Source organism: Myodes glareolus, chromosome 1 (assembly GCF_982192425.1).
Source record: "Myodes glareolus chromosome 1, mMyoGla1.1, whole genome shotgun sequence".
NCBI lineage: Eukaryota > Metazoa > Chordata > Mammalia > Rodentia > Cricetidae > Myodes > Myodes glareolus.
In genome coordinates this window covers 112,130,661-112,157,976 of record NC_142026.1, presented here as the reverse complement: position 1 = coordinate 112,157,976, position 27,316 = coordinate 112,130,661, and the positions used below count along the sequence as shown (strand labels likewise).

Below are 27,316 nucleotides of genomic sequence, written 5' to 3'. Positions count from 1 at the left end.
AACACTGCGAAGACTAGCGGTGGTCAGCAGCTTCCCTGTGCTTTCCTGGTGCACTTATATGGTGCATTCTACCTGTTAGACCTAAGCCACACGGTTTTTTACAAGTCCTTTTTTAATTCTGTCACCATCCTTTGGATGATTTGGATCCTTTGATGATCACAGCACTGCTTCCTTCTCATGACATGTTATATAACTTTCCTGTGGGATTATCAGTGGTTATGATCACACACACACACACACACACACACACACACATTGAAATCATTGCGGTGAATTGCTAAGAACTGAAGCAGTTTTGCTTTGTTGTGTTGTTGAACTCAGATCGTCCATATAATTGAAGCAGAGGGGCAACAATCCCACTTACCTAGTACTAATAATTGATAAAGACTTAAGTGCATTCGTTAGCCAGGAATCTGTTAGGCCTTCGATCTCTGCCCTTAATTGCAGCCACGCATCCCTCTTGGCAGGGCCAAGGAGTCCTGAAACACCAAAATACAAAGTGCAGTCAGGAGTGAACACTGTCTCTGTGATACAGAATTTGGCATCTCTTCTGTTTACAATAAACAGTTTTTATTTTGGTTGTGTTGTAAGTAAAGAGGTGCAGGCTTCTATCAACATAGATTCATCTTTTCGGAGTCGACTATTCTCAAATCATTCAGTGAATTCTTATTAGACAACACACTTGGCTAGTCGTGTGGAGATATGACACATGAAAAGCAGACCCCGTTTTTTTTTTTTTTTTTTTTTTTCCTCTCGCAGAGCCTGGAATTCAACACAATAGCTGGAAGGCTCAGCAACTTCTCGGCCTGAGTCTGCTGATGAGGCTGGGAGGCATCGGATCAGGAGGAGCAGTGGGGTCCCTCCAGTCCAGGAACACAAATGTGCCACTTAAAAGTATTGTCTCTTCATAATTACAGTTCCATATTGGAAAAGTATTGTCAGGATCTGTCTGCAGTTGCTACGGTGCTTCGCAAACTTGTGCCTGAGCTTACTGATATTTTGGGTTTTAAAAGAAATCGATAGCTCTGTTTAAAATCCCAAGGAGTACTATCCCAGCATAAGAAGTGGTGGGAAGAAGTTGGCATGTTAAATTTTAGTTTACAGAGATGTTGGGATGTTCGCCAGTGGTGACAAGCATGCAAGAGGCACCAGCACTGAATGAAAGGAAAAGAGCAAGGAGGGGAAGCAAAAAAAGAACAAGAAAAGGAAAAAAGAGAAAAGCAAAGCAGCCCTGCTTTCATGATAAAATGAGATCGCATGAACATCCATTCAAAAGGAAGGTTTCTCACTCAAATTGTATTTCAGATACCAGGAGCGAATGCACACCACATATAGTAGGCACTCTTTAAAATTAAAACATTTACTTTCCAGAAAGTTTCATTTTTCCATGTTTCAGTAAAAAGATGCTGCCAGAAAATAAAACTCTCACATTATTGATTAAAGTACCCAAGCCACAAGACTATATTAACAGCCTTCTCAATTTGAAAATAATTTTAACAATACTATGCTGTAAGATGGGGAAAAATATACACAGATACTAAATGTTTCAGACCTCTCAAAGGACTGTTTAGCTTTTTTAAAAAGGTAAATGTATTATTTACAATTGATTTTACCTAGAAAATTGATTTTGCTTTACAAAAGTATCTTGTACAAAGCATTAGAATAATTTAGGAAATACAAGCTGGCGCTGGGGCAGGGCTCAGTTATCTATTTGGAAACAAAAGTCTTCCCTGTACACAATTTCTGGTGGATCAAATTTTCACATAGTCTGTGGTTGGTTCTGTCTTGTTTTTTTTACATTTACTGAGTATTCACTGAGCATTTAATGTGTTTCAGTGATAGAAAATATTGGAAAACAAACGCACAGCCCCATCTGCACGTGGTCACTCACTCTTTCAATAACCATGGCTCTCAGCTTTACACTACCCCTCCTTTGTTTGTTTTTCATCGATAATATCAGAGTACTGACGATGAAGCAGAATAAAAATCCTGCTGGAAATCTTGATAGAAAATGGGGTTTCTCACAGAATAGCCAAGCCCTTTCACAAGGATGCATTCAATTTCCCTCTAGTAATTCAAGGAAAGCAAAAATTCAGGCTCGGTCCTTTTCAACGCGAGCCTTTAGCTGCAGTAGGTCAGTCTCCATCAGGAAACTACAGCCGGAATTCTACCTAGAGCCAGGTTGCCAACACTGGATGGAATGGCCCACACGTACCTCCGACATTGTTCTTGTATGTGTTATATAATTCCTTTACTCTTCTGTAGCGAAAAGCCAACTTCCTCATCCAGTCCACTCCTCCTCTCACACCTGTTGGCAAACAAAGGTTCGCACTACTTGCAGCTGCATGGAAGCCATCAGTTGCAAAACTGTAGGTACTGCAGCACCCGAAATGCATCGAAAAGAAACAGAAGAAATAATTACGTGTGCAAAACTCCGCGGCTGAATTTCTGTAGCAAATGGAAGATTGAAAGGCACGGCTTACCTTAAGTCCTGACCGTTGTCATCTGAGGAAACATCATCTATGTGAACTTGATCACACTCCTGGGAAAAAGGAAAGAGCAGACAGACATCACCAAACACATCTACCACCAGAAAGGGTTTCCACCATTCCATGACATCACACTATGACCACGAGATGGCAGCATGGGCCCATCCATCCCTTCCTCTAAATCTTGTTTTCTTATGTGGGTTAATAGCCCCACTTCCTTTCTCAGATCTAAATCCAGAAGGGTCACATCAAGCGGTCTGAAAACTTGGAGCACTTTGAAAAATAAGTTTAATCTTAACGTCATTGAGAAGAAGAACTCTTGAATCTTTGAGATCAGTGTTCCCGCTAATCTGAAAACACACAAGGTGCCATGGGTCTGAGAATATCAAGTAGTCACTATTATTTATTATTTGCTTGGTGGCAAAAAGGGGGTCTTGACCTCAGAACATGGTGTCCTGTGAGCTTTCCAAGACTTCCTGCCTTTTGCTACAATGTTTTTTTTTAACTTAAAGTCATGGTTTTCTGATACAGAACAAAGGTAGTAGCCGTAGGAGCTGACATTCTCCTTTCATTAAGCTTTAAAAGAATTTTTAAATTTTCATGAATACAATGAAAACAGTGAAGATTTACATACCAAATGTGCTCCAAATCCTAAGGAAAATAAACTTGGTAAGGATGCTCATTTTGGATCTGATTTCAAGTCAGCGTTTGCTAAAAGCAAATAGTGGCTTCCAACCGGCCTCTTCCAGGCTCTAAAATTCCTGTTCTGTATTTAAATAATTTCAAAGTTCCTGTAAAATCGTATATGATTTAAGGTGAAATATGCTGGCTTGATTTCTAGCCCTCAGAGGAATCAGCCCATGGTTAATAGATGTAAATGATTACAATTCACAATAAATCAATAAGGTGTGTGTGTGTGTGTGTGTGTATGCGTGTGTGTGTGTAAGTGTGAGTTTTGTAGGAGATTGAAGTTAGACTCTTGTAGAGCTTTGCATATGTTATGCAAGTGCTTTATTACTGAGTTACAATCCCAGCTTTTGAGCATCTTATATTTCCTTTAAATTATTATATACTCACTGATTTTGATGCTACACATAGTGCTTATCATTCAAAAATCAATTTAAAATGATAAAATTTGAAAGCGTGCCATATTAAGAAAGACTCTCTACTTTAAATTTGTTATAGTCGTGGAAGTGTCTATAGCCACACACTGAATGCCTAGCCGTCAGCCTTTCACAAAGAACATATTTATCCCATTTAAGTTGACTCAGATTTCCTTGCACTTACAGAACTGGAGGGTGAGGGGATGGTTCAGCCACAGGTAAAGAGCAAGCTGTTGAGCCTGATGACCTGAGTTTGACCCTAGGAGCCCCCAAAGTGGAAGGAGAGAACCAACTCCTGTGAGTCGTCCTCTGACTTCCACATGCATATGATGTGGATAGTTTCTTTTCCCAAGAAAATAAAATAAATGTGAACTAAGCAAACAATAAAACACAAAACTAGGTGTCAAGCTCAGTCAGTAAAATTTTGGGATATAACTTCGAAATGTAGTTGGGATGGAGAGATGCCCCAGCATTTAAAAGCATTCCCTGCTTTCCCAGAAGCCTCAGTTTTAGGTTCCAGTACTCCCATGACAACTGACAATACCCTCTTCTGCTGCATACACATGCTACCCATACATGCGTGCATGCAGGCAAAATGCCTATAAACATAAAATGAAAACAAAAAAATCTTTTTAAAAAACTAGGTATACTTATTTTAATAGTTCATAAGTTTTGTACAAATTATGGGATTAGCAAGTTTTGAATAAATCTCTACTTATGTTCATATGTAAGGGCTGAGAACAATTATTCTTTACTAGAGATCATCTGAGGGCACTTCTGGGAGAGATAATCTGGATACACTGATTTTCCAAGGCATATTCTAGACGCAGAAAATAATCTATCCAGAAATTGGGGAATGAAAGAGCTGGACGCAAAACTTAAAAACAGGAAGGAGGGGTAATATGGAGGGGGAAATATGCTCAACGTACATAATATGCTTGTTTGAAAGTGTTATTATGCAATCCAGTACCATGTGCAATGAAGAGTCAGCAATAAACATAACTCCCAGTTGAAAAGCAAAAGAATTGCTTCTTACATACACAGTAGAAGTCTAAACAAATGATAGTAACTGGTAGAATTGCCACAATCATTTCAAGTTCCTGGCAAAAAGCCATAGTGACATAAATTAATAGCCCAGATGGTGAGGGTTGTGGGAAGATGTGGATGTCATGGGTTGAGGGAGTAGAACAGACTAGGATAGGAAGTGGGGCTGCCTGAGCTATGCTATTCCCTTTTATGACAATTAGTTGAGAAGGATGCAGGCTATCCTGTTAAGAAAGAAGGTATTGCACCCCCCCCCCAAAAAAAAAATCAGATGCAAGCATAGGAAGTTGCTGCACTGGGCTTTAAAGTGATCTAAATAGTTAGCATGGCAGCTGGAAAACTTAATTTTTCCCAGAATATGGAGGCACCAAAGTAGTCCAAAATGACCTAAGTATTTCTTCTTCAGACATGGTAATATTCTTTAAAAAAATAAATGTTAATGTGTATGAGTGTTTTGCCTGCATGAATATCTGCGGAACACATGTGTATCTGGTACCCTTTGAGTCCACAAAAGATGTTAGATCCCATGGAACTGGAGTTACAGACAGTTGTGAGCAGCCATATAGGTCCTGAAAGTCAGATCTATGGAAGGGCAGTTAGTGCTCTTAGCCACTGAGTCATCTCTCTAGCTCAGACATGGTGAAATTCTTGGGAGGCATTTAGGTCGAAATAAATGTCTGACGCTCCTCACTCCATTGAACTGCCAAAATCTGTCCTCATATAAATAATCTCCATGTGTTTCTTATGTAATAAACTCATTTAAATTCCCCAAAATGAGCAGGGAGATTTTTGTGAGTTCCTCCAACCACCAGAAGTTATTTCTTGAATACTTTTTGATTTTAATTTTTTGAAAAGCTCCCCTGACATTTCAAGTATTAAACTCACATGATTAATTTGTACATAGCTTGCCCCCAAATTCATTTTTTACCCTTGAGGACAACAGTATATCAAACTTATTGGACCATGCACTCTGTATTTGAAGTTAGGTTTGAGGGTCTTCCAAATCTAACTCTCTTTAAATTTATGCTTCGTAACTCTCTGTGTTGACTCTGGACAGTTGCCCGAGGATTACGGTCCAGTTAAAGAAACTTGAACTTCAATTACTTAGATTTTTAAGGGAAAAGATAAATAATTGTTCATCAACTAGCTTTCACTGTGAGGAGCCATGCAGGGATCATTTTAATCCACACCTAAAATGCCCCCTCCAAACATCCAAGAACTTTGGTTTTGAAGATAGCTTAGCAAAGACCTCAAATGTTTGAAATAATTCTGGTGTTAATCATAAATGCTTTAAATTTGTCTTATAATAACCACAAGGTTGGTCCTGATCTATTCCAGTTAGAAGCCACAGGGCTCTTCTCTCACTTTCGTGAACCCCAACTCCCTGGTGCTTTCTCCTCTGGAAGTTATTCTAACTGAAATAACATTTTTTTGAACAGAGAGAATTCTCTCGCTGGGCTTGGGGGTGGGCAGAATGGAATGAAGTGTTGACTAGTCAGAATCCAGATTTGGATCTTTTAAGGAAGTCTGAGAGGAACAGCTGCCACTGCCATGGTCCACCAAGTATTGAAGCATTTACTGTTTCAAATAGACATTTGAATTCCACAAGAGATCCTAAGATATAAATATATAAGAAAAAAAGGTCCTCAGAGTAAGCTAATGAGAATATGTACTGTCTTGAGCAATTGTGTGTGTCAGTAGAAGCAGGTTTGGCTTGATTCTGTGATGGAGCCTTTGCAAGAAGTTTGCCGACAAAAGGGTTATTGACATAAATGTGATGTTTAAAATTTAGCCACACAGGGTGGTAGGTATGTAGGTAACTCTACCAAATGGAGTCGACAGATACTGCATAGATCTTATTAGTGCAGCACTTGACCATACATGTTTGTGCTTCCTGGGCTCATCTACCTGTGCAAAAACACATGCACACACCGCTGTTTGGGTTGGGTTTATCATTTACTGGGCAAGTGGAGTGCAGTGGAAGAGTTGAACTGTGGAGTTTAAGTCAAGTAGTCTTTCTGTGGAGTTCTAAAACACACCCCGAAGAAAAATGTCAAAACCAATATTTTCTCAATAAGTCTAATATTGCTGTTAATGATCACAGATGATATTTATAAAGTACCTTTAACATAAGATCTCACATAAGATGAAAAGTCTGAACGTTCAACATATAGCCACAGCTTTTTATAGACATTTCAATATGTGCTCAAAGCATGTAAATGATTTACATATTTGTGTTAGGATACCCTCACGTTCTCATTTTGATCTTCTGCTAAAAGGTGAGGATTTTATTTAGAGTCTGATTATTTTATATATATATATATATATATATATATATATATATATATGTGTGTGTGTGTGTGTGTGTGTGTGTGTGTGTGTGTGTGTGTGTGCACGCACTTCTGGAAGGGGGTGTTTATGCCACAGTGCCTGAAAGGGGTTCAGAGGACCACTCTGTGGAGTTCACTCTTCTATCACAGTGAGATCTGATAGGCATGATAGTCCTACTTTGCCCCATTTCATCTTTTTTTTTTAATACACCATGAAAAAGCTTAAAGTTCATTTATTTCACATGTTTATAGTGAAAAGAAGTCAAATGAGATAAATGTTATAAAACTGGGACAAAACCATATACAATTTCTCATTTCTCTTATTAACTTTGAAAATATTAATCATCTTACATTTTAAGCTAAGATCATCCATACTAAGAACACGAAAAGTAACAAATAGTTATTACTGTATTTAAAATGTCAAGTTCCACATAAGTTCAATTGTTTCTTATTAACAGGCATCATCGTAAAAGCATCCTGTATCCCTGGGAATCACAAGCAGTGGAATTAGCTGAAGTAGGGTTTTACAAGGGTTGTTAGTAGTTCTTATTATACAAAAATGGATAAACAGATGAAAGATACTGAACTTTCATATTGTTCATTAGCAAATAAAGCTTCTTTGAGCAGATATTATCAATGAAAACATGGACTGAACTGAGAAAACAACAACTGACCACTTCTGACCTTGTAGCTTTCAGCACATGATTTTATGGCTCACATGGAATAATTTTTCATCTCCTGTCTCTGAAATATTTTTTTACCTAAAATCTTATCTAAGTCACTCACTAAAGTATGTTTTTTTTTTCTTTTATCCTAGTTTCATCAAGGCTTGGGGGTAGAAGTCTGTGCTCTTACCTCAAACCTGATTTATAATCAGAGGCCCCATTATTGAGCTAACTGGTAACCTTGGACCCACACAACATGTATTTCATCTATACAATGACATATATGACACACATATGACATATATATATATATATGAGATATAGTATATATTGCGCAACTGAACCTATAGTTTGCCCTCTGAAAAGCAAAGCGATAGTCCTTTTTATTTGAAAGCATTGACAGTTAATGGAAAGTTCAACATAAAATATCTAGAAACCAGATGAGATGTCACAATAATTATCATAATCTCTGTTCATAATTTGGCTAGAGATAAATACTTTTACCTTGTTGTGAAATCACAAAATTAAAAAAATTAGGCATGTCATTTTAAAAAAGGGAAATCTTTATTTTAGTCCAATTGTATTCATCTGTAAGGAACTTTTGTCCAAATTACTTCATTATTTCAGATTCTACCTTCTGCATGCCTGATACACCAGATTGCTAACATAAAGATTATGGTCTTTATCATGGCATATATATAGCTACTCTGAGGCTAGATTTTCTTGTGCTGTTTTATTTTGTTGATTTTTAACTTTATTGTCTTTTGTTGGTCAGACAACTAGTGTGGGAAGTCCTTCTGTATATATGTTGCTTTTATTAATGAAGTAAGGTGCTTTGGGGTGCACAAGGCAGAATAGAGCTAGGTGGAGTGGGGCGGGTGGGGGTGAGACTAAACTGAATGCTGGGAGAAAGAAGGTGGAAACAGTGAGAAGCCATGGAACCAGAGGAGAAAGATTCAGGCCACCAGCCAGAACCTTGTGTGTAGGCCACAAGTCTCGTGATAAAATATAAAATAATAGAAATGGGTTAATTTAAGATATAACAGTGAGCTAGAAATAGGAATAAGCTAAAAGGCCAAGCACTGTTATAATTAATGTAGTTTCTGAGTGATTATTTTGGGCAGCTGGGAAATGCACGAGCAGTCCCCGACTACAGACAACTGTGTTGGCATTGACATTAGGAATGAAAGCCCCAAGAGAAGAAAGTACTCAATGCATCAAAACTCATCAGCTATGCTATGTAAATAGCTCCAGTATTCTTTAATCCAGAAAGGCAGTTAATGAGAATGAGAGTTTGTCTAATGATGCTGCAATAGTCAATGTTCCATGCTTCCTATTGGAAAGAGAATTGGTGAATATTGCTGAGTGAATAACATAAATTGTATTCTGAGTAGTAACCTCGATAGGTTGATGCTAATGCAAAGATGAAATACCAAAGAACCAAGGACAGAATGAGGAATTACCTGACTGAAGCCACAAAGGGGACTCTTCTAAGACATTTTGTTCTCAGTGTCTGTCTGGAAATATGTATAATTCAAGAGCACAAATTTTCATTCTGTTCATAATACACTATGCAATTTTTCCACTTGATAAAAACTTCACATCAGATGAGTATCATGTTTGTAGTTTCTTATGGTTTTCGATATAAAAGACACCATTTGAGATTCTTTGTGTTGGCAGTAATTACTTGTAGCTTTTAAAATTCTTACCTCTAAGTCATTAAAAAACAAATGCGTATCAGCAAGATTAAAGATCATTTCCTCCATTCGGAGCCCGAGGGTCACAGCCATTGGGGGATCCTGAAAAATGCATACATAATGAAGTAAAATTTCAACAATCACGATGACTAATAAAATACTTTAGGAACATATCATTGGGAGGGCAAAATATTAGATGATTTTTTAGTGAGGATTAAAAAATTGTCCAGGGGTGAAGGAGGAGTTAAGGAACCGGGAAATATACAAAAATATGACAATGTCCTAGTGATTGATAATATAGAGTAGGGTGACTGTAGTTCACAATATTCATTGCAGTCTTCCACATGGCCAGAATAAAGGATTTCAAGTGTTCTTACCCCTAAGAATGACAAATGTTTGAAATGGAAATGCCAATCATCAACTTGATCATTACATAGCACATACATGTGTTGAAATTTATGATATGCACCAAAATACAATTATGCCACTTGTAATATTTAAATAATTAGATATGAATGTATAAAATGACTTATGAATTACCCACAAGCATGAATCTCAAAAGATATATATGGTAATTTATGTATATTTATATGTGGAAATAGACTAAGAACATATTACAATATAAATTTATCTACCAAATCAGTATATTCTTAATTCAAACATGAAGGTAACTACTTTATATGACTTTTTTGCATACATGCTATGTATATCTTTCAGGAAACGTATTTGGATGAGTGCTGAAGAGCAGAGAAAACATAATAAACATTTGAAAGGATACTCAATACTATACAGATTGAATAGGTTATAATTAGAATATATATGCATATGCATGCAATAACAACTAGTGAAAAAAAGAAGAACTGAATTGAGGAGTGGAGAGAGGTATTGGGAGGATTTGGAAAGAGGAGAGGAAGGCAGAAAGGAAGCTTAGGGACAGGTGGACAATCCTTCACATGGTGTGTTGAAATGATTGAAGGTGGAAGAAAAGCTAAAGAACTACTACAGAGATGCAGAAAGTAAAAAAGTTGAAAGGGATGATTCCTTTGAGTGGAAGGCTAGCTAGATGTTTCAGAGGGAAGACAATGGTTTTGCATAAAGCTGAGAAATCTAAAAGGACACTATTGGTTTTGGCCGAGAAGTTATTTGGGAAGTCTTCAGAGTATTATTTGGCTTGTGTGGCTGGGCCATGAAACAGACTGCAGGAATTTGAGAACAGAGAACTGAAATTTGGATTTTAACATTTTAATGAGTGACATTTTAAGAACTGTATTAAACTTGGAGACATGTGTAGCTAGCTTTACTTCAATTGCAGATAAGAACATTCCATCCACATCAGGCCCAGTGACATTCAATTACACCTCTAGTCTACAACATTTGCCCGTAGATGCCCCCTCCACAGCACCAACCAGCTTTTTCCCTACATCTATGTTCATAGTGTTTTGTGAAGGAAACAATAGAGTATAAACATATTTCAAATATCTCACCCATATTCCATTGCCTTGGAAACGTGTGGAGAATGGGAGAGTCAGTTTAATAAATAGGAATTGAATGCTAATGGAATATAGAAGCATAAAGAACAAACTTAAGTCTTGATGTAGAAGAAGACGAGGTTAAGGCAGGAATAATGTATAAGATTCAGTCATATGTTATTACTTTCATTTTCCCAGCAGGCAATTTTATGGATCTCTTAAAGATTATTGACAAAAGTCCATGTAAATTGCTCATATCCTGGAGCCTGTCCTTTGGTGACTTAGACTTGGGCTCTACTCACATTGATCTGCTGTCGGTGACACCTTACCTGGATCAATATACACAAACACACCCAAATCAAAAGTGTGGGACGATGAAGGTATGGCAGTGTTGGACGAGTACACTGATACAGAATATGCATATGAACTTTGGAAGGAACAACTTATCTATCATAGAACTCAATACAAATCAAAGATCAAATTGTTTTGTCTAACAAATATTCATTCAAACGTAAAGAAACTATATGCTGTGTATGCAAATCTTTTAAATTTTATTTTATTTTATTTTATTAGCTCAGGCTATTTCAGAACTCAAAGAACCCCTGACTGACTGTGTTTCTCTCCATTACAAGACACTCTTTTGTTGTTGTTCATATCCTTTATTGCTATTGAAAGAACTCTCTGAAGCTTGAATAATTTTTTAACTACACATTTTGTCTTTTTCTGTTAAAAATTGCTCCCGCTAATCCTCTCTTTTGGAAGGAACAGAGTGGGTCTTAATTAGCACAACGTTATAGAAGACGTCTAAATATTCTGCTAAGTCATGGACCCGTGAACAAAACGTCTACAGAAATATCAGGAAAATCAAATGTAATTACAGCATGAAAACATATAATTCCATTAGTGATGCTCCCTGCTTTTGAGGAATGTCCATGATGCAAGACAGTAGAAGGGAGCCTGACGGAGCTCTGAAGATTTCGGCCCTAAAGATATCCATTTCAGACGGGGGCACAAAAACATCTTGCTTCTTAAAGTTTTTCTGTTGAAGCCTAGCTTAGTGTAACTTTTATCCCAACTGGTATCTGTTTCCCTTTTTAAGTTTTCAATAAAATTATTGGCTATCTCATGTTCATTCCTTACATTCTTTGCATTTACAGATCTGATTGAAGGGAAGATGGGAGAAAGCCTAGTGGCCCCGTGATTGTTACTTTGATTGATAACATGCTTCCAAACTGTATCCTACTTTGTGCTGTCCAACAGTGATAGAAAAATCCACAAAGAATGTATTCTTTGTGAGTCCAATAAGCATACAAGAAAACACATTTTTTAAAATAAATGGCTCTTCTGGTAATGAGGCGCAGCATGTGGTTTGATGAAAGCTGCCTGTGAGCACACCGCTGGAGTCAACCCCATGGCTCTGTGAGGACTAAGCACTTGTTTTGCAAGCTGTTGTGTTTGTACATCACATACCCTACTTCAGCCACCATGCAATAAGCATTCTGGCACAAATTTCATTTCTTAGCTAGATAAGTTTTGATATGGCTTTGATCAGAATGTGAGCTGGTTAAATTTGACTAAGGTTTTCAGAGAGCAAGCCCTTTGAGAGAGAGGTGTTTGGTCATCTATGCCCCAAGACAAGGAAAACCAAGTTAAAAGGTGGTGATCTTGCTGCCCAGAGACTGTTGGGGGAAAGCTTCTACTCAAATATAGAATTTTATTCACTTCTTCCAGGTAAGTAAAGTCCCTGGGACAGCTAATTTTAAGGAAGCAGATTACAGCGTCATATTCTTCCAGTTGAAGGATTTACAGATCTCAGATTAGAAAATGACGACTGTGCATCTGGTGGGTAAAACCTTCCCAGAATTTGGCCATCGTGGGCATCCGTGGCTGGGAAAAAGCCACCGGGGGCTGCAGTTCCACCGCTTCGTCAAGCATTTGAGAGTGAGAACTTCTGGAGAGAACCCAAGCCTTGTACTAAAATGCCTACTTCTTTTCAGAGATGTTTACAGATGAATCTGGATTTGCTGCATTTTTCCACTTAGCTGTGGTGAGTGTTGAATTCAGAACTGAAAATGAAGTGACAGCAAAAACTTGGACAGAGTGAAAAGGTGGGAAAAATAAAGGCACAGATGGGGTTGTGCTATTGTTCTGATCCATATTACACATATAAAAGAGTTCTGAAAGATTAAGCGTGTCTCCAACAGAGTTCAACGTGGGGCAAATGGAACTTCTGCCAATTTATCCCGTATACTGTTCTATCAAAACATTGAAATGATTCCCAAGACATTTAGTTGGAAAGAGTAAAAGGGAAGGAGAGAGAGAGAGAGAGAGAGAGAGAGAGAGAGAGAGAGAGAGAGAGAGAGAGAGAAAGAGGAAGAGGAAGGAAAAGAAGATGAAAATAAAGAGTACTTGACCTTGATATGTACGCCTCTCAGCCAGATGTTACCAGTGTATACACCCAAGTTAGGATCAAGTAGAGCACTTCTCTAAATCAAAATACTAATGCCTATTAGCCATGTTAGCACAGAACATAAATTGGAGCCAGACTGTCTGTCTGTGGGTGTCTGCCATGCATTGGGCCATCAGCTGCTCTAGGGAAACACTGTAAAAATATCTCAGGAGAGGCAGCAATTATGTATTTTTAAAGAAATAGAGGACTATTTTTCTTTTAAGATCCTGGGATCTTAGACCAGTTATTCCTTTGGGACCTAAAGCACATTTGTAGAATTTTACACAAGGGACAGACGATACCTGAGGACAACTAAAAGGAAGATAAGTTAGCTCCAGGAGTCAAGGTGGGACTTGCACCCTCAAGATGCAAGGGTTCTTGTAATTAGACATAAGATAGGAAATAAAATCCAGTCATGAACCAGAGAGAAAACTCCGTATTTGACTTATTTGTCTGAGAAATAGGTAGTAAACATCAGAGTTCCTAAAGGAAAGCCTGGGTCTGTGGGTCTGGTTGAGTGCTTGCCTAATATCCATGAGGTCTTGTGTTCAATTTTCAGTATTGCCAAAAAGGAAAGAAAAGAAAGAGGAAGAGGAGGAGGAGGAGGAAGAGGAAGAGGAAGAGGAAGAAGAAGAAGAAGAAGAAGAAGAAGAAGAAGAAGAAGAAGAAGAAGAAGAAGAAGAAGAAGAAGAAGAAGAAGAAGAAGAAGAAGAAGAAGGTGGTCTTTAGGAACATTAGAAATATTAGAGAATGTCCTTAGGAACATTCCCTTATTGATCATATATTCATATTGATCATATATTCATACGGCTTTGAGTGCCTATTACATGCTCAAATTCTGGCAAGGGAGAAGTAAAACAAAATTAACAAAATAAAAGGTGGGAAAGATGACTCAGTTGGTAAAGCTCTTACTATGGAAGCATGAGGACCTGAGTTCAGATCCCCAGCATCCACAGGAAAAGCTGGGCTTGCAGTTATAACTTCATTGCTAGGGAGATGAGACCAAAAGATTCCTGGAGCCCAGTAGTTGAATCAGTGAGCTCTAGGTTTTAGGAGAGACTCTGAAATGGGAAAAAGGGTGTGTGTGCTTTAATTTGGGAGAAGGCAGGGCCAACAATATAGAAGGAAAGGGAGGAAGGAAGGAGAGATAAATAACACTAAGGATGAAGGATGTCTGGAAAAGCTATAGGGAACCATATTATATTTAACAAAAATTACATATAATGTATAAGATGTGCATAAAAGTTCAGTTTAAATTAAGTTGTACCATTTGAGGTGATAGTGTTTTCTCCAAGAGTTAAAGATTGCCTAATAAAAAATCCTGTTACTAGGCATGAGAAGACTCCTTGTAAGCTGTTGGTCAACGGAGTTCAAAGGCTCATAAGACAATACAGAGTGTTGCTGTTGCCATTAGTTGTCCCCAGAGGTTGAAGGTAAGTCCCTATTACAGATGGCACCACATACATCAGACATGGGACACTGAGGAATGGAGCGGAGTCAGACCTAAAACTCTCCACAGTGAGGACTAACCTTCCTAATACTGGAGGTAACCATGCAGGCACCAAGAGAGGAAAGTCATTGGTAATCCTACCCGGCTGTGATGCCTATGAACCCAAGGTAACAATCATAGCAAGATATTGCTGAAGGTACAATAGAGGTACTTAAGTCTTGGCTGTAACCAAGGCCATGCAACAGGACAGAAATCATGCCTGGTACTGAAATCCTAGCCAAGTTCCAGAAGATAGTAAAGTCATAGATTTTTTTTATTTTTTTGGTGTGTGAGGGGGTGGGTTTTCGAGACAGCATTTCTCTGTATAGCTTTGGAGCCCGTTCTGGAACTCACTCTGTAGACAAGACTGTTCTTGAACTCACAGAAATTCATTCACCTGCCTCTGCTTCCTGAGTGCTGAGATTAAAGGTCTGTGCCACCACCACCTGGCTAAGGTCATGGATCTTAGAGGAGCACCTACTAGTACACAACCCTTATCAAGAAAACTTCCTTTTGTGCCAGACCATTATAGAAAGCCCTAACTAGGCAAATGTAAAGACTGTAAGGGTGCCTAGCTGTAATTGATACATCCAAAACACAACTCCTGCATGAGAGGCCCAGGGAACATCACAGAAGAGGGGGAAAGAACCATTCTAAGAGTCAGAGGACCAGAAGGTCTACTGTGACATTTGTCTTCTGTATATGACTGGGAAACTAAACTCCTGCAATTTCAGCTATACAGTTGTTTAAACAAGACCTGAACAAAAAAAGCACCAGTTGATTTATGATTGTGGTTAGGGGAAGGTTCACAGGGCCCCGCCACCTCTTTATGAAGGAGTACAGGAAATTAATGACTCTTGATAGAAGGGGAATTACTCATCCCCAGGAATGGGCCCCCTAAGTGATCATCTAGTACCAAGTGGTTAGTCTCAAGTATATATACATACAAGTAAGACCAAACAGACTCAGTGGGTTGTGCTTATATATTTATACATATATATGCATATATATATATAGCAGTAGTAATTAAAAAAGAAATCATGAACTTGAGAGGGAGTATGGATCATGGGAGGTGTTGGGTGGAGGGAAAACCATGTAACTACTGTATACACATATGAAAATTTTAAAAAGTGTCAGACACAATGCTTTGAAAAGGAGATGGTAGGTACATTTCCTCCCAATGTCCATCACACACATTGACACATGTCACTGACCTGGATTCAATTTTACTCCATGTGTGTACTTTCTATTTGTGTTTTATTACACACATGGATACATGAACATTCTATGAACATCCATGAAAAATACTACCCATTTTATTTGGTCTTGAACTCATAGGAATTCTTATGAGTACTTGGAATTAGGTATACACTAATACACGTGACCCATATTGTCTATTTTTTGACACTTGGAAATTCAGTTCTATTCCCATTTACTTAATGTGTTTCCAAACCTGACTCTAGGCACCCTGGCTATACATAGTGCTGAGTACTTGTCGCTCAATTGAATGTCTCATACTGAAGGGTGAAGTTAACAGATACAAATGGGAGGAGCATGTTTCCTGGAAAGCATTCATTTGCCCAAATTTTAAATTCCCTTTGAACCACATACAAAACAAACTTCCCAAGGTCGCATGATCGTGAGAGGCAGAAATAGAATTTGAACTTAGTTCTATATTCCTCCCCAAAGCCTAACTTTAACTTTTATGCTCAGAAAGGAGGTAATGGCCATGGTGTTAAGTGTCGTGATTGCTACTTCAGATGCACAATTCTAATTGTTTAGCAATGCCTGTTACTTCCTATTAAATCATGCAAGTCTACTTTCTTCATAACACTATAAAATTGAGCCAGTGTTTCTTTCAAAGTCTTGGTTCTATGTGGCTATGTAGATTGTTAAATCTAAAAGCAATTGGATGGTTTATTCTGGTGTGCTCTGCTCTTCCACAGACATTGCTTCATATAGGCAAGTCTCCTTGGGAGCTTGAATTATGATTATACATCTTAATGTAATTATCCACCTTTCCTTGTTTTTTCTTTCCCTTTAGCCTGGGCTATTTATTTCACTGGTCTCCTTACTGCATAAGGGCTTTAGATAACTATGGCTTCCAAACACAGAAGTCAATAATGCTCCAACATAAATTGAATCCCTGTAGCAAAATTATTAATATTTATTTCATCACCTACTAGGGAGTTATTGTTATTTAGGTAAAATAATATATTCAATAACTCAGAGCGTCAGAACAGTCTCCATAACTCCCAGGTGGTGGATGATGCCTGGGTGCCATCCTGTCAAGTTCATGCACTTCTATTTTAGAATTTTGCAGTGATGAAACTGTATGTGCCAACTGGTGCTCGGCCACAGAACCCATCACCAGCCTCCCGGCAGCAGAGCCTGCACTTGCCGCTATCAGAAAGATCCAGAAATAGTTCTGCTCAGGAAGATGGAGTGTTGACAGGTGAGCAGAGTCAAAAAGTGACAACATATGAGGAAGAACTCTGGAAATTTTGTATTATATACAAGTGGATACAGAATTTTCTACACGTGTTCTTAAGCGAATAAATAAAATTAGTTCCACGAGAGCACTTATGTGATAATGGCATTCCTAGAACAAGGGAGACTTGAATTTTATTTGCTACAGTCCTGTGGTGAAGAAGCATAGAGACTTAAGACCAGGTCAGAGAGACAAACTCTGGCTGGTTTTGCCACCTGTAAAATATGTTGTACAGAATCAGTGGTACGGAGCAGAGGTGAGAGCTAAGTGGGCAATGCACGGAAGAGAATGTACTTGTGGAATGGAAACAGTGTCAGAGGTCAAAGACAACACCTGCTCAAAGTTCCGGGTCTGGGAGACAGGTGGAGGCAGGCAGGTTGATAGGTGTGCTAATGTTAGGGTTTGATAGGCAGGTTGGTAGGAGTGCTTATGTTAGGATTTGGTTTTACAGCTAAGGCACAGTTCAGGCACACATGTCTTCTGCTTCAGGTTCAGTGCGTTTTACTCCATGCAGCTGCAGCACCATGATGCCCTAAGCATCATGAGAGCAAATCTTGACCTTCCACATCTCTGAAAGCATCTGTTTCCAGTTACTTATCATTTGGGGGAAAGAGCGTGCATTGTTACTTTAATGTATTTCACTTGAGAAACAGAGTTTTCTATTCATAGCTAAGTGCCATTGATATATTAACATGACCTCATTTAACCCATCCACTAACTCCAGCAAAAAAGACAATCACCTTATTTTCTTTTTAAGTTTTAAGTTCCAAACCACTTATTTTGAGACAGGGTCTTGCTATGTATCTCAGGCTGGCCTGAGACCCATTATACAGTTCAGACTGGCCTTGAGGAACTTACTATATAGTTCAGACTGGCCTTGAGGAATTCACCATATAGTCCAGGCTGGCCTTGAAGTTATACTCTTCCTACCTCGGTCTTTTGGGTATTAAGATTACCAGTGTATATCATCATGCCACTACAATCACTTTCTGATAAAGAAGTCACCTCAGAGGTTAAATGATTTGCCATGCTCATTAAGGTCCAGGGCATCTGGTCTAGATCAGCTGATGAATCATTGTAAGATGTATTCAGAGCAAGTCTCAGCCTCTGTAAGCTCATCTTGGGTGACCAAGAGTAACAGGAGAGGGACCTTGCTTTGTGGGGATCATGGGAAATCTCTCATCCCTTACCGCTTCCCTCCAGCTGGAGCAGCCCTATTCTTATGTATTTTGTATAATGGCACTCTGTAGAATAAAGGTATCATGTGCAAAAAGAATACACTCCACTTCAAACCTGGAAAATCACCAATTACACCAACTTGGGCATTAGAAACTTGTCAGTGCCTCTTGAGAGATTTGTCAGTGATGTACCCCTGTGGAAAATGCCCTGAGATCTTGGCTTCAGATTGGGCTCTTAGAGTCAGTCAATTTGTGAGTCAGTAAAGGAAAGTCAGTTGAACTTCCCTGCTGTTCTATGGCATTTTTGTTTGAAGGAGGAGAGGTGTTTTCTTGGCTCATGGTTTCAGAGGTTTCAGTCCAAAGTCACTTGGTCTCATGCACTGGACTAGAGAGCGGTAGTACTGTATTGTGACGGGACAGTTCTTATCACTGAGGACAGAAGGAGATGCCAGATGCTCGCTATAAGCTCCACATAGTTCTGCTCACCATGCCCTTCTGCCTAAAGGACCTATAGCCTCTCAGAATGGAGCTAGTGTCTGGGGGAATTCAGAACATGAGCTCATGGGGATCACTGGCATGAGTCACATTATAACAGTATTGGTGGCTGTTTCTGTTGCTGTAGAAGAGTATCTGAGATGGGGTAACTGAGAAAGAAAAGCTGACTTTAGCTGAAGGTTGTGGGAGTCTGGATGTCCAAGGCCTGGTGATGGTGTTAGCATTAATATGTTCCAGTGAGGTGCTCGTGACAGAAAATAGAAGTGCAAATAAAAGGGTAGACAAGGATCCACAGCCATAAGAACTCACTAGGTGTGGGGCAGGATTCATGAGGCAATGATCTCTTTATTCAGACATTTCATTTGGTGGGAGAAATGAAATGTGAACTATCTCCTTTATATTTAAATCCTGGGTTAAACCTCTTTGGATAAGAGAGAAGTTAGATACAAATATGGCTTTTATAGAAAAGCACAAGGTGAAAAGAATGAGTGTCCAGTGGGCAACTTTTGTTGACTTTCCCCTTGTGTGTGTGTACCTGATTCCCATCTTCTCAGGCTTTTGGAATTCTCTGAACCTCCTGCTCTCCTTATGTCTCCCTTGATTCTTTTGCCTCATTTTATGTATTTCTTGCCTTTTACAGATCAGTTCAAAAGGCTTCAGTCATGAGGTTCTGCAGGAGGACTTTCTCAGACTGAGGCAACACAGCCTGGGCAAGAACACTGAAGACAGAGCTGTCATTTTCCTTGGTTTAACAAAAAGAGAGCAAATGCACATAATGGCAAGTTTACCGTGCTCTTTAGATTCTCTTTTTGAGAAAAACTATACGAACTTTGAGAAAGAAATTGAAATCACCCAGCCTGAGGTGCTGTGTTACAGCAGCCTGAGCTCACCCATGCACTTACAAAACATATCGAGGAGCATGAAAAAGGAAGTAAACGTCAATAAATATGAGATGTAAATGTGTGTGTGTGTGTGTGTGTGTGTGTGTGTGTGTATTTGTTTTACTATTCCACACATTCTTTCCTTATCCTAGTAGACATGTCTATGTATATATCCTGCTTTGGAGCCAACTCTTTTATGAATTATGAAAATAATCCCTGAAACTATAGTTGAAGACAACTATGCCAGATGATTATAGCGATAAAAAGGGACTAAGACATTTTTTTGGTAAATAATTGTTAAAACAAATAACTACCTTTTGTATCTACTTAGAAAGGAAAAACAAATGACAATATAGATTACCCAAGTGCAAATTTATAAAGACACACTTGGGACTGGAAAGGCTGCTCAGTGGTTAAGGGTCCTTCCTGCTCTTCCAGAGGACCTGAGTTCAGTTCCCAGCACTCACATCACTCCTGTAACTCTAGCTTTAGTACCTGACACCTTCTTCTGGCCTTCCTGGTTACATGCATGCATGTACACATGCGCATACAAATACACACATATAAATAAAAACGAGATAAAAGACACACTCGAATGCAATCCATCACATATTTTCAAGAAGAAGAAAAAATAACAGTTGCTAAAATTATCATGTTGATAGGACATAAGGATCCACCAAGGCATTGTCATGCTGTAGCTGTAAAGGTATTTCTGTAGCAAGGCATTTCTGTAGGTGCGACTGTGATAAGAACCAAAGCTAAACACTTTTAACACAGGAGTGGAAATTAGGCCAACATTTTCTCACCTGATCTGCAGAGATCAAACAATACTGACATAGTAAAGCAAGTAAAGACATAAGCATCTATGTTTCCATCAGAGCAGCCTCTGTAGATATGTCAGTCCAGAGGACAGAACTCATATAGGTATGATGGTGTTCTAAGGAATTCATTACAGAAACAATAGCAAGAGAGAAAGGTAGAGGAGTCGGTGAGCCTTTCTGTAAGTGAAGGGGTGTTGTCCCCAAATATGTGAGGGTAAGATTTTCGGTCTTGAAATAGAAAACTCAAGATTCCTGTAAATATGCAAAGGCAACTCCCGATTAGCTCTGCCAAGTTGCCAGTAGACATTTGAGAACAAGAAGCTACCGCAAAGGGATGACTATCCTAAGACTTGACAAACGAGTGAAAACAGTGTAGTTTAAAGCAGACCTCGATTCTTTTAACTAGCTAAGTCCTGAACTCTTCCTGGAACACCTCTTGATTCCTTACCTTGCCGTACTTCTGTGCATAAGAGCCGGTGAGGAGAGAATGGAAGACAATGATGGTTTCATCCAAGTCCCAGACGAACACACGCTGAGGAGAAATGGTCAGTGTCAGCACGGTTAGCGTTGAAGGACACAGGTCTTTATAGTTGGAAAATGTTCTTGCTATAAGCAGCCTTGAGTAGTCTATAGCAAAATCGCCCCCTTCTGTTATTTATTCATTTCCCATTTGCCAAGTCTGACTGTCGGAAAACCTGGCGATGTGGGTGATGTAAGTTATCGAAAACTCAATGATCAGGTGTCCTGACTTGATTGAATACAGATGACATTTGATTACAGTTACCATGAAAACGATAAATTCTGACTTTATGATTCGAAAGGGGTCTAATGTTGATATGTTTTATAGTTTTAGACCTCCGTGGATTCATTACAGTTTGAAATAGAAGACATTAAATATTTCCGAAACTGTCTATGAGTAGCATCTAAATAGCAACTGTAAACTGTTGACCTTTGTGTCATATAGGATGGTGAGTGTGTTGTTTGGCCTTCCAGGACTAATAAGAGATCTCAAAGGGCTCAACAAATTTAGGAGATTCCACCCAAAGACCAGGGGTTTGACTCTGGAAGGAAATCTGGAGTTTGGACCACACTGAATTACACTCTACAAGTGCAGGATGGTGAAGCCCTGGGATGGGCCACTACTTCTGCCCTGCTCCCTGCCAACTGGGGTCTCTAGCTGTGATTTATCACGTCACCATCCAGGCTTCAGAATGTGTTTCATCTCTCGCATATAGACATATAAATCTTTTAGAAAGAGGCACAATATCTGCTGTTTGATTTGAGGCACAACTGGATTTTTTTAAATTCAGTTAAAACATGTGGCTGTGTAATTGTGTAACATTATAGTCAATGATAGTTTCTCAGTGTTTTATAATGGAAACTCAATTTGCTTAATGCTGTTATAGCTCAAAAGAGCTCAGAAATGGAAAAATACAGTAAAAGTCCACAAAATCAATAGATATTCATTAACAAGATTTTTTCCTTTCTATACAGATTGCTTTTATCTTCTTAAAAATCTGTTTACTTGGGATATTATTCCACAAATAATAGCTTTAATTTTAGCTTTTTTTTTATCAGTTTGGATCAACAGCTGAAATTATGTTGGTTTCAACTTTCAAAGTTCTCTTGCCTTTGACGTTACTATTTTAAATTTTGATATTATGGTAGGCAAATATCCCAAAACTCAAACTGATAAAGTGGCTACGACAAAACAGGTCCATTCAATTTTATGATAGATATTTTAATTTGGAAATGTACTAGGCTATAAAGTATGGATGATAGTACTTAGTAAATTTGAGTATCTTATGTCCCTCAGCGATAAGCAGGCATACCTCCAGATCGCTGTCCGGAGGTGGCGAGGGGTTGTTTTTCCGGCCTCTTCCTCGAGACTTTGACCCAGAACTTCTGCATGTTCTGTCATCGAGGTCTTTGATTGGTGTGGAGGGGCTCTGCACTGTATCAAACTCTCCTATACACAAAATGACTGCGTCAGGAAGAGCGGCTTACTTTTAGAACAATTACAAGTCTTCATTATCACTTCACAAGTTCCTACACAGGAGCGACCTCTTTATGACAAAAAATACAGTGCACGTATGTAAAGTTGTGATTTAGTCAGCAAATTGTAGAGTCATATGAACTCCTCATAGAAATCGGAATGCCTTTTATATACCATATACCTTCAGCTTCCTGTCTGTACTTTCACCTCCATTTTATCTGTATTTCCATTTAGTCTCACCTCCATTTGGGTCTCATTTCCGGGAACATGATGCCTTCTGGATCAACCTATGCTTCCCCCACAAACTTGACTTCCCAACCCCACCTCTTACTGAATCTGCCCCCTCACTTCTTTCCTCTCTGATCTTCCCTTTACCTGGGCCACTTGCAAATTTAAACCTTCTTCTTGACCACGAATTTCTATCAAGCCATTCTTTGCTTACTATTTTCTTATTCAAAGGAAACTTCTTAAGACAATAATTCGTACTAGTGCTACTCAGTAGAAATAAATGAAAGTCCCAAGACTGATCACAAAGTTTTAAATTTCTAGCAGTTACATTGCAAGGCAAAAAAGATACATAAAATGAACTCAACATATACAATGTGTTAGCCCAACATATATAACATATCATTTTGGCATGTAATCGATATATAAAATTAGCAACAAAAATTTTCCCATTATTACTTTTATAACAATTTTTGAAATATTGTGCTTGTTACAATCATTTCAATGTGTGGTATATGTGTTGGAAATGCTTAGTAGCCATAAATGGACAGAGGTCACACAACTGTATGGTATAATTCCTCCCACTGACTGATATCTAACTTACTAAAATCTAATTTCACATCACCAAAACATGAATACACATATTTTACCAAGAGTCCTGAATAACCATCAGCTTGTCAAATTCAATATACAGGCTCAGTCCTTATCTTTCCAGACAGGTGACATCTTTGATTCTATTCAACATACCCTCTCAGACTTAGTATTTGGTAGCTGACGGCCTGTGGATTGTTAGTTCTGGCCTTCCTCTCAAATGTCTTTCTACCTAAGAGCCACAGACTCTTGTCCTGTCGTGCTCAGGGCATGGTATCTAGGAGGTCTGGCATTCCTACTCTACACATTCTGCATGGTGTAAGCATCCCATATGTTAATGCCGCTCTAAGTGAGAACCCAGAGCGAGTCACTCCCTCCATGCAGCCAGCATGTGAAGTCTCAGACACTTTATCTAAATGACTTCTGTATGTCTACAGGTCCCTGAAATCCAGACTCATGTAAAGTTAGTGACCATGGATCTTGGGAAGCAGGCAGCACTGCCAAGGCCAGTGGTAAGGTAAACTGAAGCTACACAAGGCACAGGTCATCTAGACTTGCAGTAGCACTTCAAGGATTTCACTCAGTTTCACTGGACCTCAGTTTCAGTATATATTGAATTCTGGAGAAGTAGCTTTTTAAATTATTGAGGACGAATCAGAATTGTATTTTATTTAAACCATATGTGTAAAATGAAAATCTCTTAACTTTAACTTAAATTTAAATTAAATTTAACTTAGGTTAAATTTAAATGATGTGTTTATAAACAAAGAGTAATATGATGGTCTTAATTTATCATTAAATTTAAAATAAAATTTAGTAAGATAAATCACAGGGCATTAAGTAATTCTGAACAAATGGCACATTGCGCATGGCTTTTCTGAGACACAGTAATCATTACAGAACTAAACTCTTATCATTTCTTTTGATAATGACATCTTATTTAGGAAGAATTGAATGATACAAGATCAGAAATATATCTTAGCTATCATTCCCCACAAATAGATGGGGGAAGAGAGGAGATAGAGGGACCACGAAGAGGGACAATTAAAACTAAGGGCCATTTGAGGGGTCATATGGCAACCTAATACAGTAGAAACTTCACTAAAATGTATACATATATGAAGATTATATAAATAAAGTTGCCAAATAAGAGGGAAAACAGAGCCCCAACTGGGTATCTTTCATCACTAAATGAAGTGTCCAGTGCCAGGAATGGGGTAGATGTAATCAAGCTGTTTGGCAAAGAGGTTCCCAAACAACCCAGGCTATTGCTGAGACTATTGGTGACCCTATTGCTGAAGACTGCATCTACACAACCAACTGAACTTGGAAAAGCTGAGCTGGTGCCTACCTACTCACTAATGTTTATTGTACTGGAAGGTATTCTGCATGTTGTCAAAGGAGAACCCAGCTACAAACCCTTTGATCTACAAAGGTGATCAGATCATCGTGCAAGTGCACTAATGCCATAGTGGCACAAAGCCTGTGGGAGTAACCAATGAATATTTGATTGGATTTAAGACCCCCTCCCCATGAGAGAAAATCCATTTTTACCACTGCTCATGTGGCAAAAAAACATGATACGAGATAGTCAAGAACCCAGGGGAAAACCAAATACTATTGTTATGCTAAAGGAACCTAGCACAAAAAGGACTCCTAATGATATTCTGCTGTACTTATAGACCAACATGTTGCTCAGAAGAACTTCTTCCTGTAATAGATGAAATAATACAGAGACCCACAGCTGGACAAGAGTGTGAGAGACCTTTAGACACTCACACCGAAACAGGATGTCTCCATCAAATACCTCCACATAGGGTCCATGAACCTTGTCAAAAAGGAGGTGGAAAGGGTGTAAAAGCAAGAAGGGATGGAAGATACCAAGGAAACAAGGCTTTCGGGACACACCAGGGCTGGTGTGTGACCTCACACAGATTGTGAAGGCATCTACATGGCCTGCACAGGTCTGGGCCAAAAGGTCTGGGAGGGGAAGAGGACACAAGTCCCCATCCCTAGCACATACGCTATCTCCAATTAAAAACTACTTGCAAATGAAAGATAGTCTTCTCTAATGGAATCTCACAGAGTCACTGGGTATACAAACACACTTAAGGGCAGGTCTTATGCTCAGCAGTAGACCAGCACAAAACCAAATAAATGGTACTTTTAGAGGCTATTTTTTTTTTATTTCTTCTCATAATGTTCTGTCTAGTCTTGCCTTCCTTCCTTCCTTTTTTCTGTTTCTTAAATTCTATTCAGGTTTATTTCTTAATATTTTGGGGAAGTACCTATTTGTTTTCTAATGAGAGAGTAAGAAAAGGTATAGATTTGGTGAGTGGAGAGGTGGGGAGGATCTGGGAGGAGTTGGGGAAGGGCAAACCACAATCAGGAGACATTTAATGAAAAAAATCTCTTTTTAATAAAAAAAACTAAAAACATAAAAATAGTCTTAATGTAAGTGTCATTGTCTCTTAAAATATTGCTAGTAGAGATCACTGTACCTCTGCCACTACCATCACTGACAGGAGGGACATCCCAACAAAAATATTTTAAGCACAAGTTTGGATATTGCTTTATCTTGCAGAAACTTAAGTTTCAACTTATTTGGATAGACTTTAGATATCTGAATGCATAGCAACCTTTAAGTGAAACCACAAGAACCATGTTCTATCTTCTACTCTTACAATGAAACCAAAGTTTCCTTAGGTTACTAAATCAAGCAAATCAAATGCCTCCCTTTAAATAACATGAGCCAAATTAATTCTTACTTTAAAATTTTATTTTTCTTTATGTGTATGTGTGGATGTGAGTCTGGGTATGTGTCCACATACACCTGTGTCCAGGAAAGTCAGAAGCTGACATCAGATGCCACAAGCTAGGATGACAGCTGTTTGTGAGCCACCAGACAAAGATGGCTACTGGGAACCAAACTCAGGTTTGTCTGCAGGAGCAGGGAGTATTCTTAACCACTGAGTCATCTTTCTAGCCCTAAACTGACTCTTACTTTAAAAGCAAGAGCAAACAGAACTCTTGGGGTGGCATTTATAAAAATCTCTCTCTTTTTGCATACACGCGCACACACACAGACACACACACACACACTGTTTTTGTTTATTCATTTTTTTGTGTGTTTTTGAGGCAAGATCTCAGGCTACTGTCAAATTCCCTGTGTAGTTAAAGATGACAAGGAACCCCTAATCCTCTTACTTTTTCCCCCAAGTGCTGGAATAGCAGGTGTTCACGTGACCCTTGGCTTTATAGTTTCTTGTAGGTCAATTTTTAAGGTGCTATCTACAGAAAAGTTGTTTTTTTACATTTGGGAGCAGTGCAGGAATTGAAAGAAGAGAAAATTGCAAACTTCCAGTCGTGATCTTGAGTTGCAGGCAGGGTAGGGGATAGCTGGGGACAGGCTGGGTCTATACCGGAGGAATTTAATAGGAAGAAGTCAGCTATTTAAATCTGATATTCAGCAACAATCACAGTGTTGAAGGGAAAATGGGGCCACAGGAAGTGTGTGGGTTTCTAGGCCCACGAGAATCTCTTCCCATTGATTCTTTGCCAGTTTAGTTAAGGATCTTAAAAGTACTTGAAGGATATGAAGGAAATACATAAAAAAGTGTTTTCTTGAGAGTACAACAGGCCTTTGGAAGAAAACTGCCAAATATGGCCCCATTTTAATTAAACTGTTAGTTTGAGCATGCAGTGCCTTTTAAAAGGAAGCATACAAATATGTTTTTGGCTTCATTCCCTGCTCATTATGTTTGTGAGAACGCAGAGCGATTGTTTGTTCTTTCCTTAATTTGTCTAGAAATCCCTCAAGCAAATCTGCATATTTCATCTTTTCTGCCAATTGCCATTTAGGTCAGGAACACTGTTAGGGGGTTATAAACAGAACTCAGTAAT

General features: G+C 38.7%; 1 protein-coding gene across 5 annotated transcripts in view; it reads right to left on the bottom strand.

The window, feature by feature from the left end:
* The window catches only part of Eya4 (EYA transcriptional coactivator and phosphatase 4), a 253,869-nt gene that overhangs the window by 11,311 nt on the left and 215,242 nt on the right, over positions 1 to 27,316 (bottom strand). For all 5 annotated transcript variants that reach the window (XM_085689272.2, XM_048425350.3, XM_085689250.2 and 2 more), the window contains 6 exons: positions 22,434 to 22,570; positions 21,050 to 21,133; positions 9,341 to 9,430; positions 2,484 to 2,542; positions 2,216 to 2,376; positions 365 to 479 (listed from right to left, as the gene is read on the bottom strand). In XM_085689272.2, the coding sequence (XP_085545398.2) occupies positions 365 to 479; positions 2,216 to 2,376; positions 2,484 to 2,542; positions 9,341 to 9,430; positions 21,050 to 21,133; positions 22,434 to 22,570 (646 nt within the window). The remainder of the gene's footprint in view (positions 1 to 364; positions 480 to 2,215; positions 2,377 to 2,483; positions 2,543 to 9,340; positions 9,431 to 21,049; positions 21,134 to 22,433; positions 22,571 to 27,316) is intronic.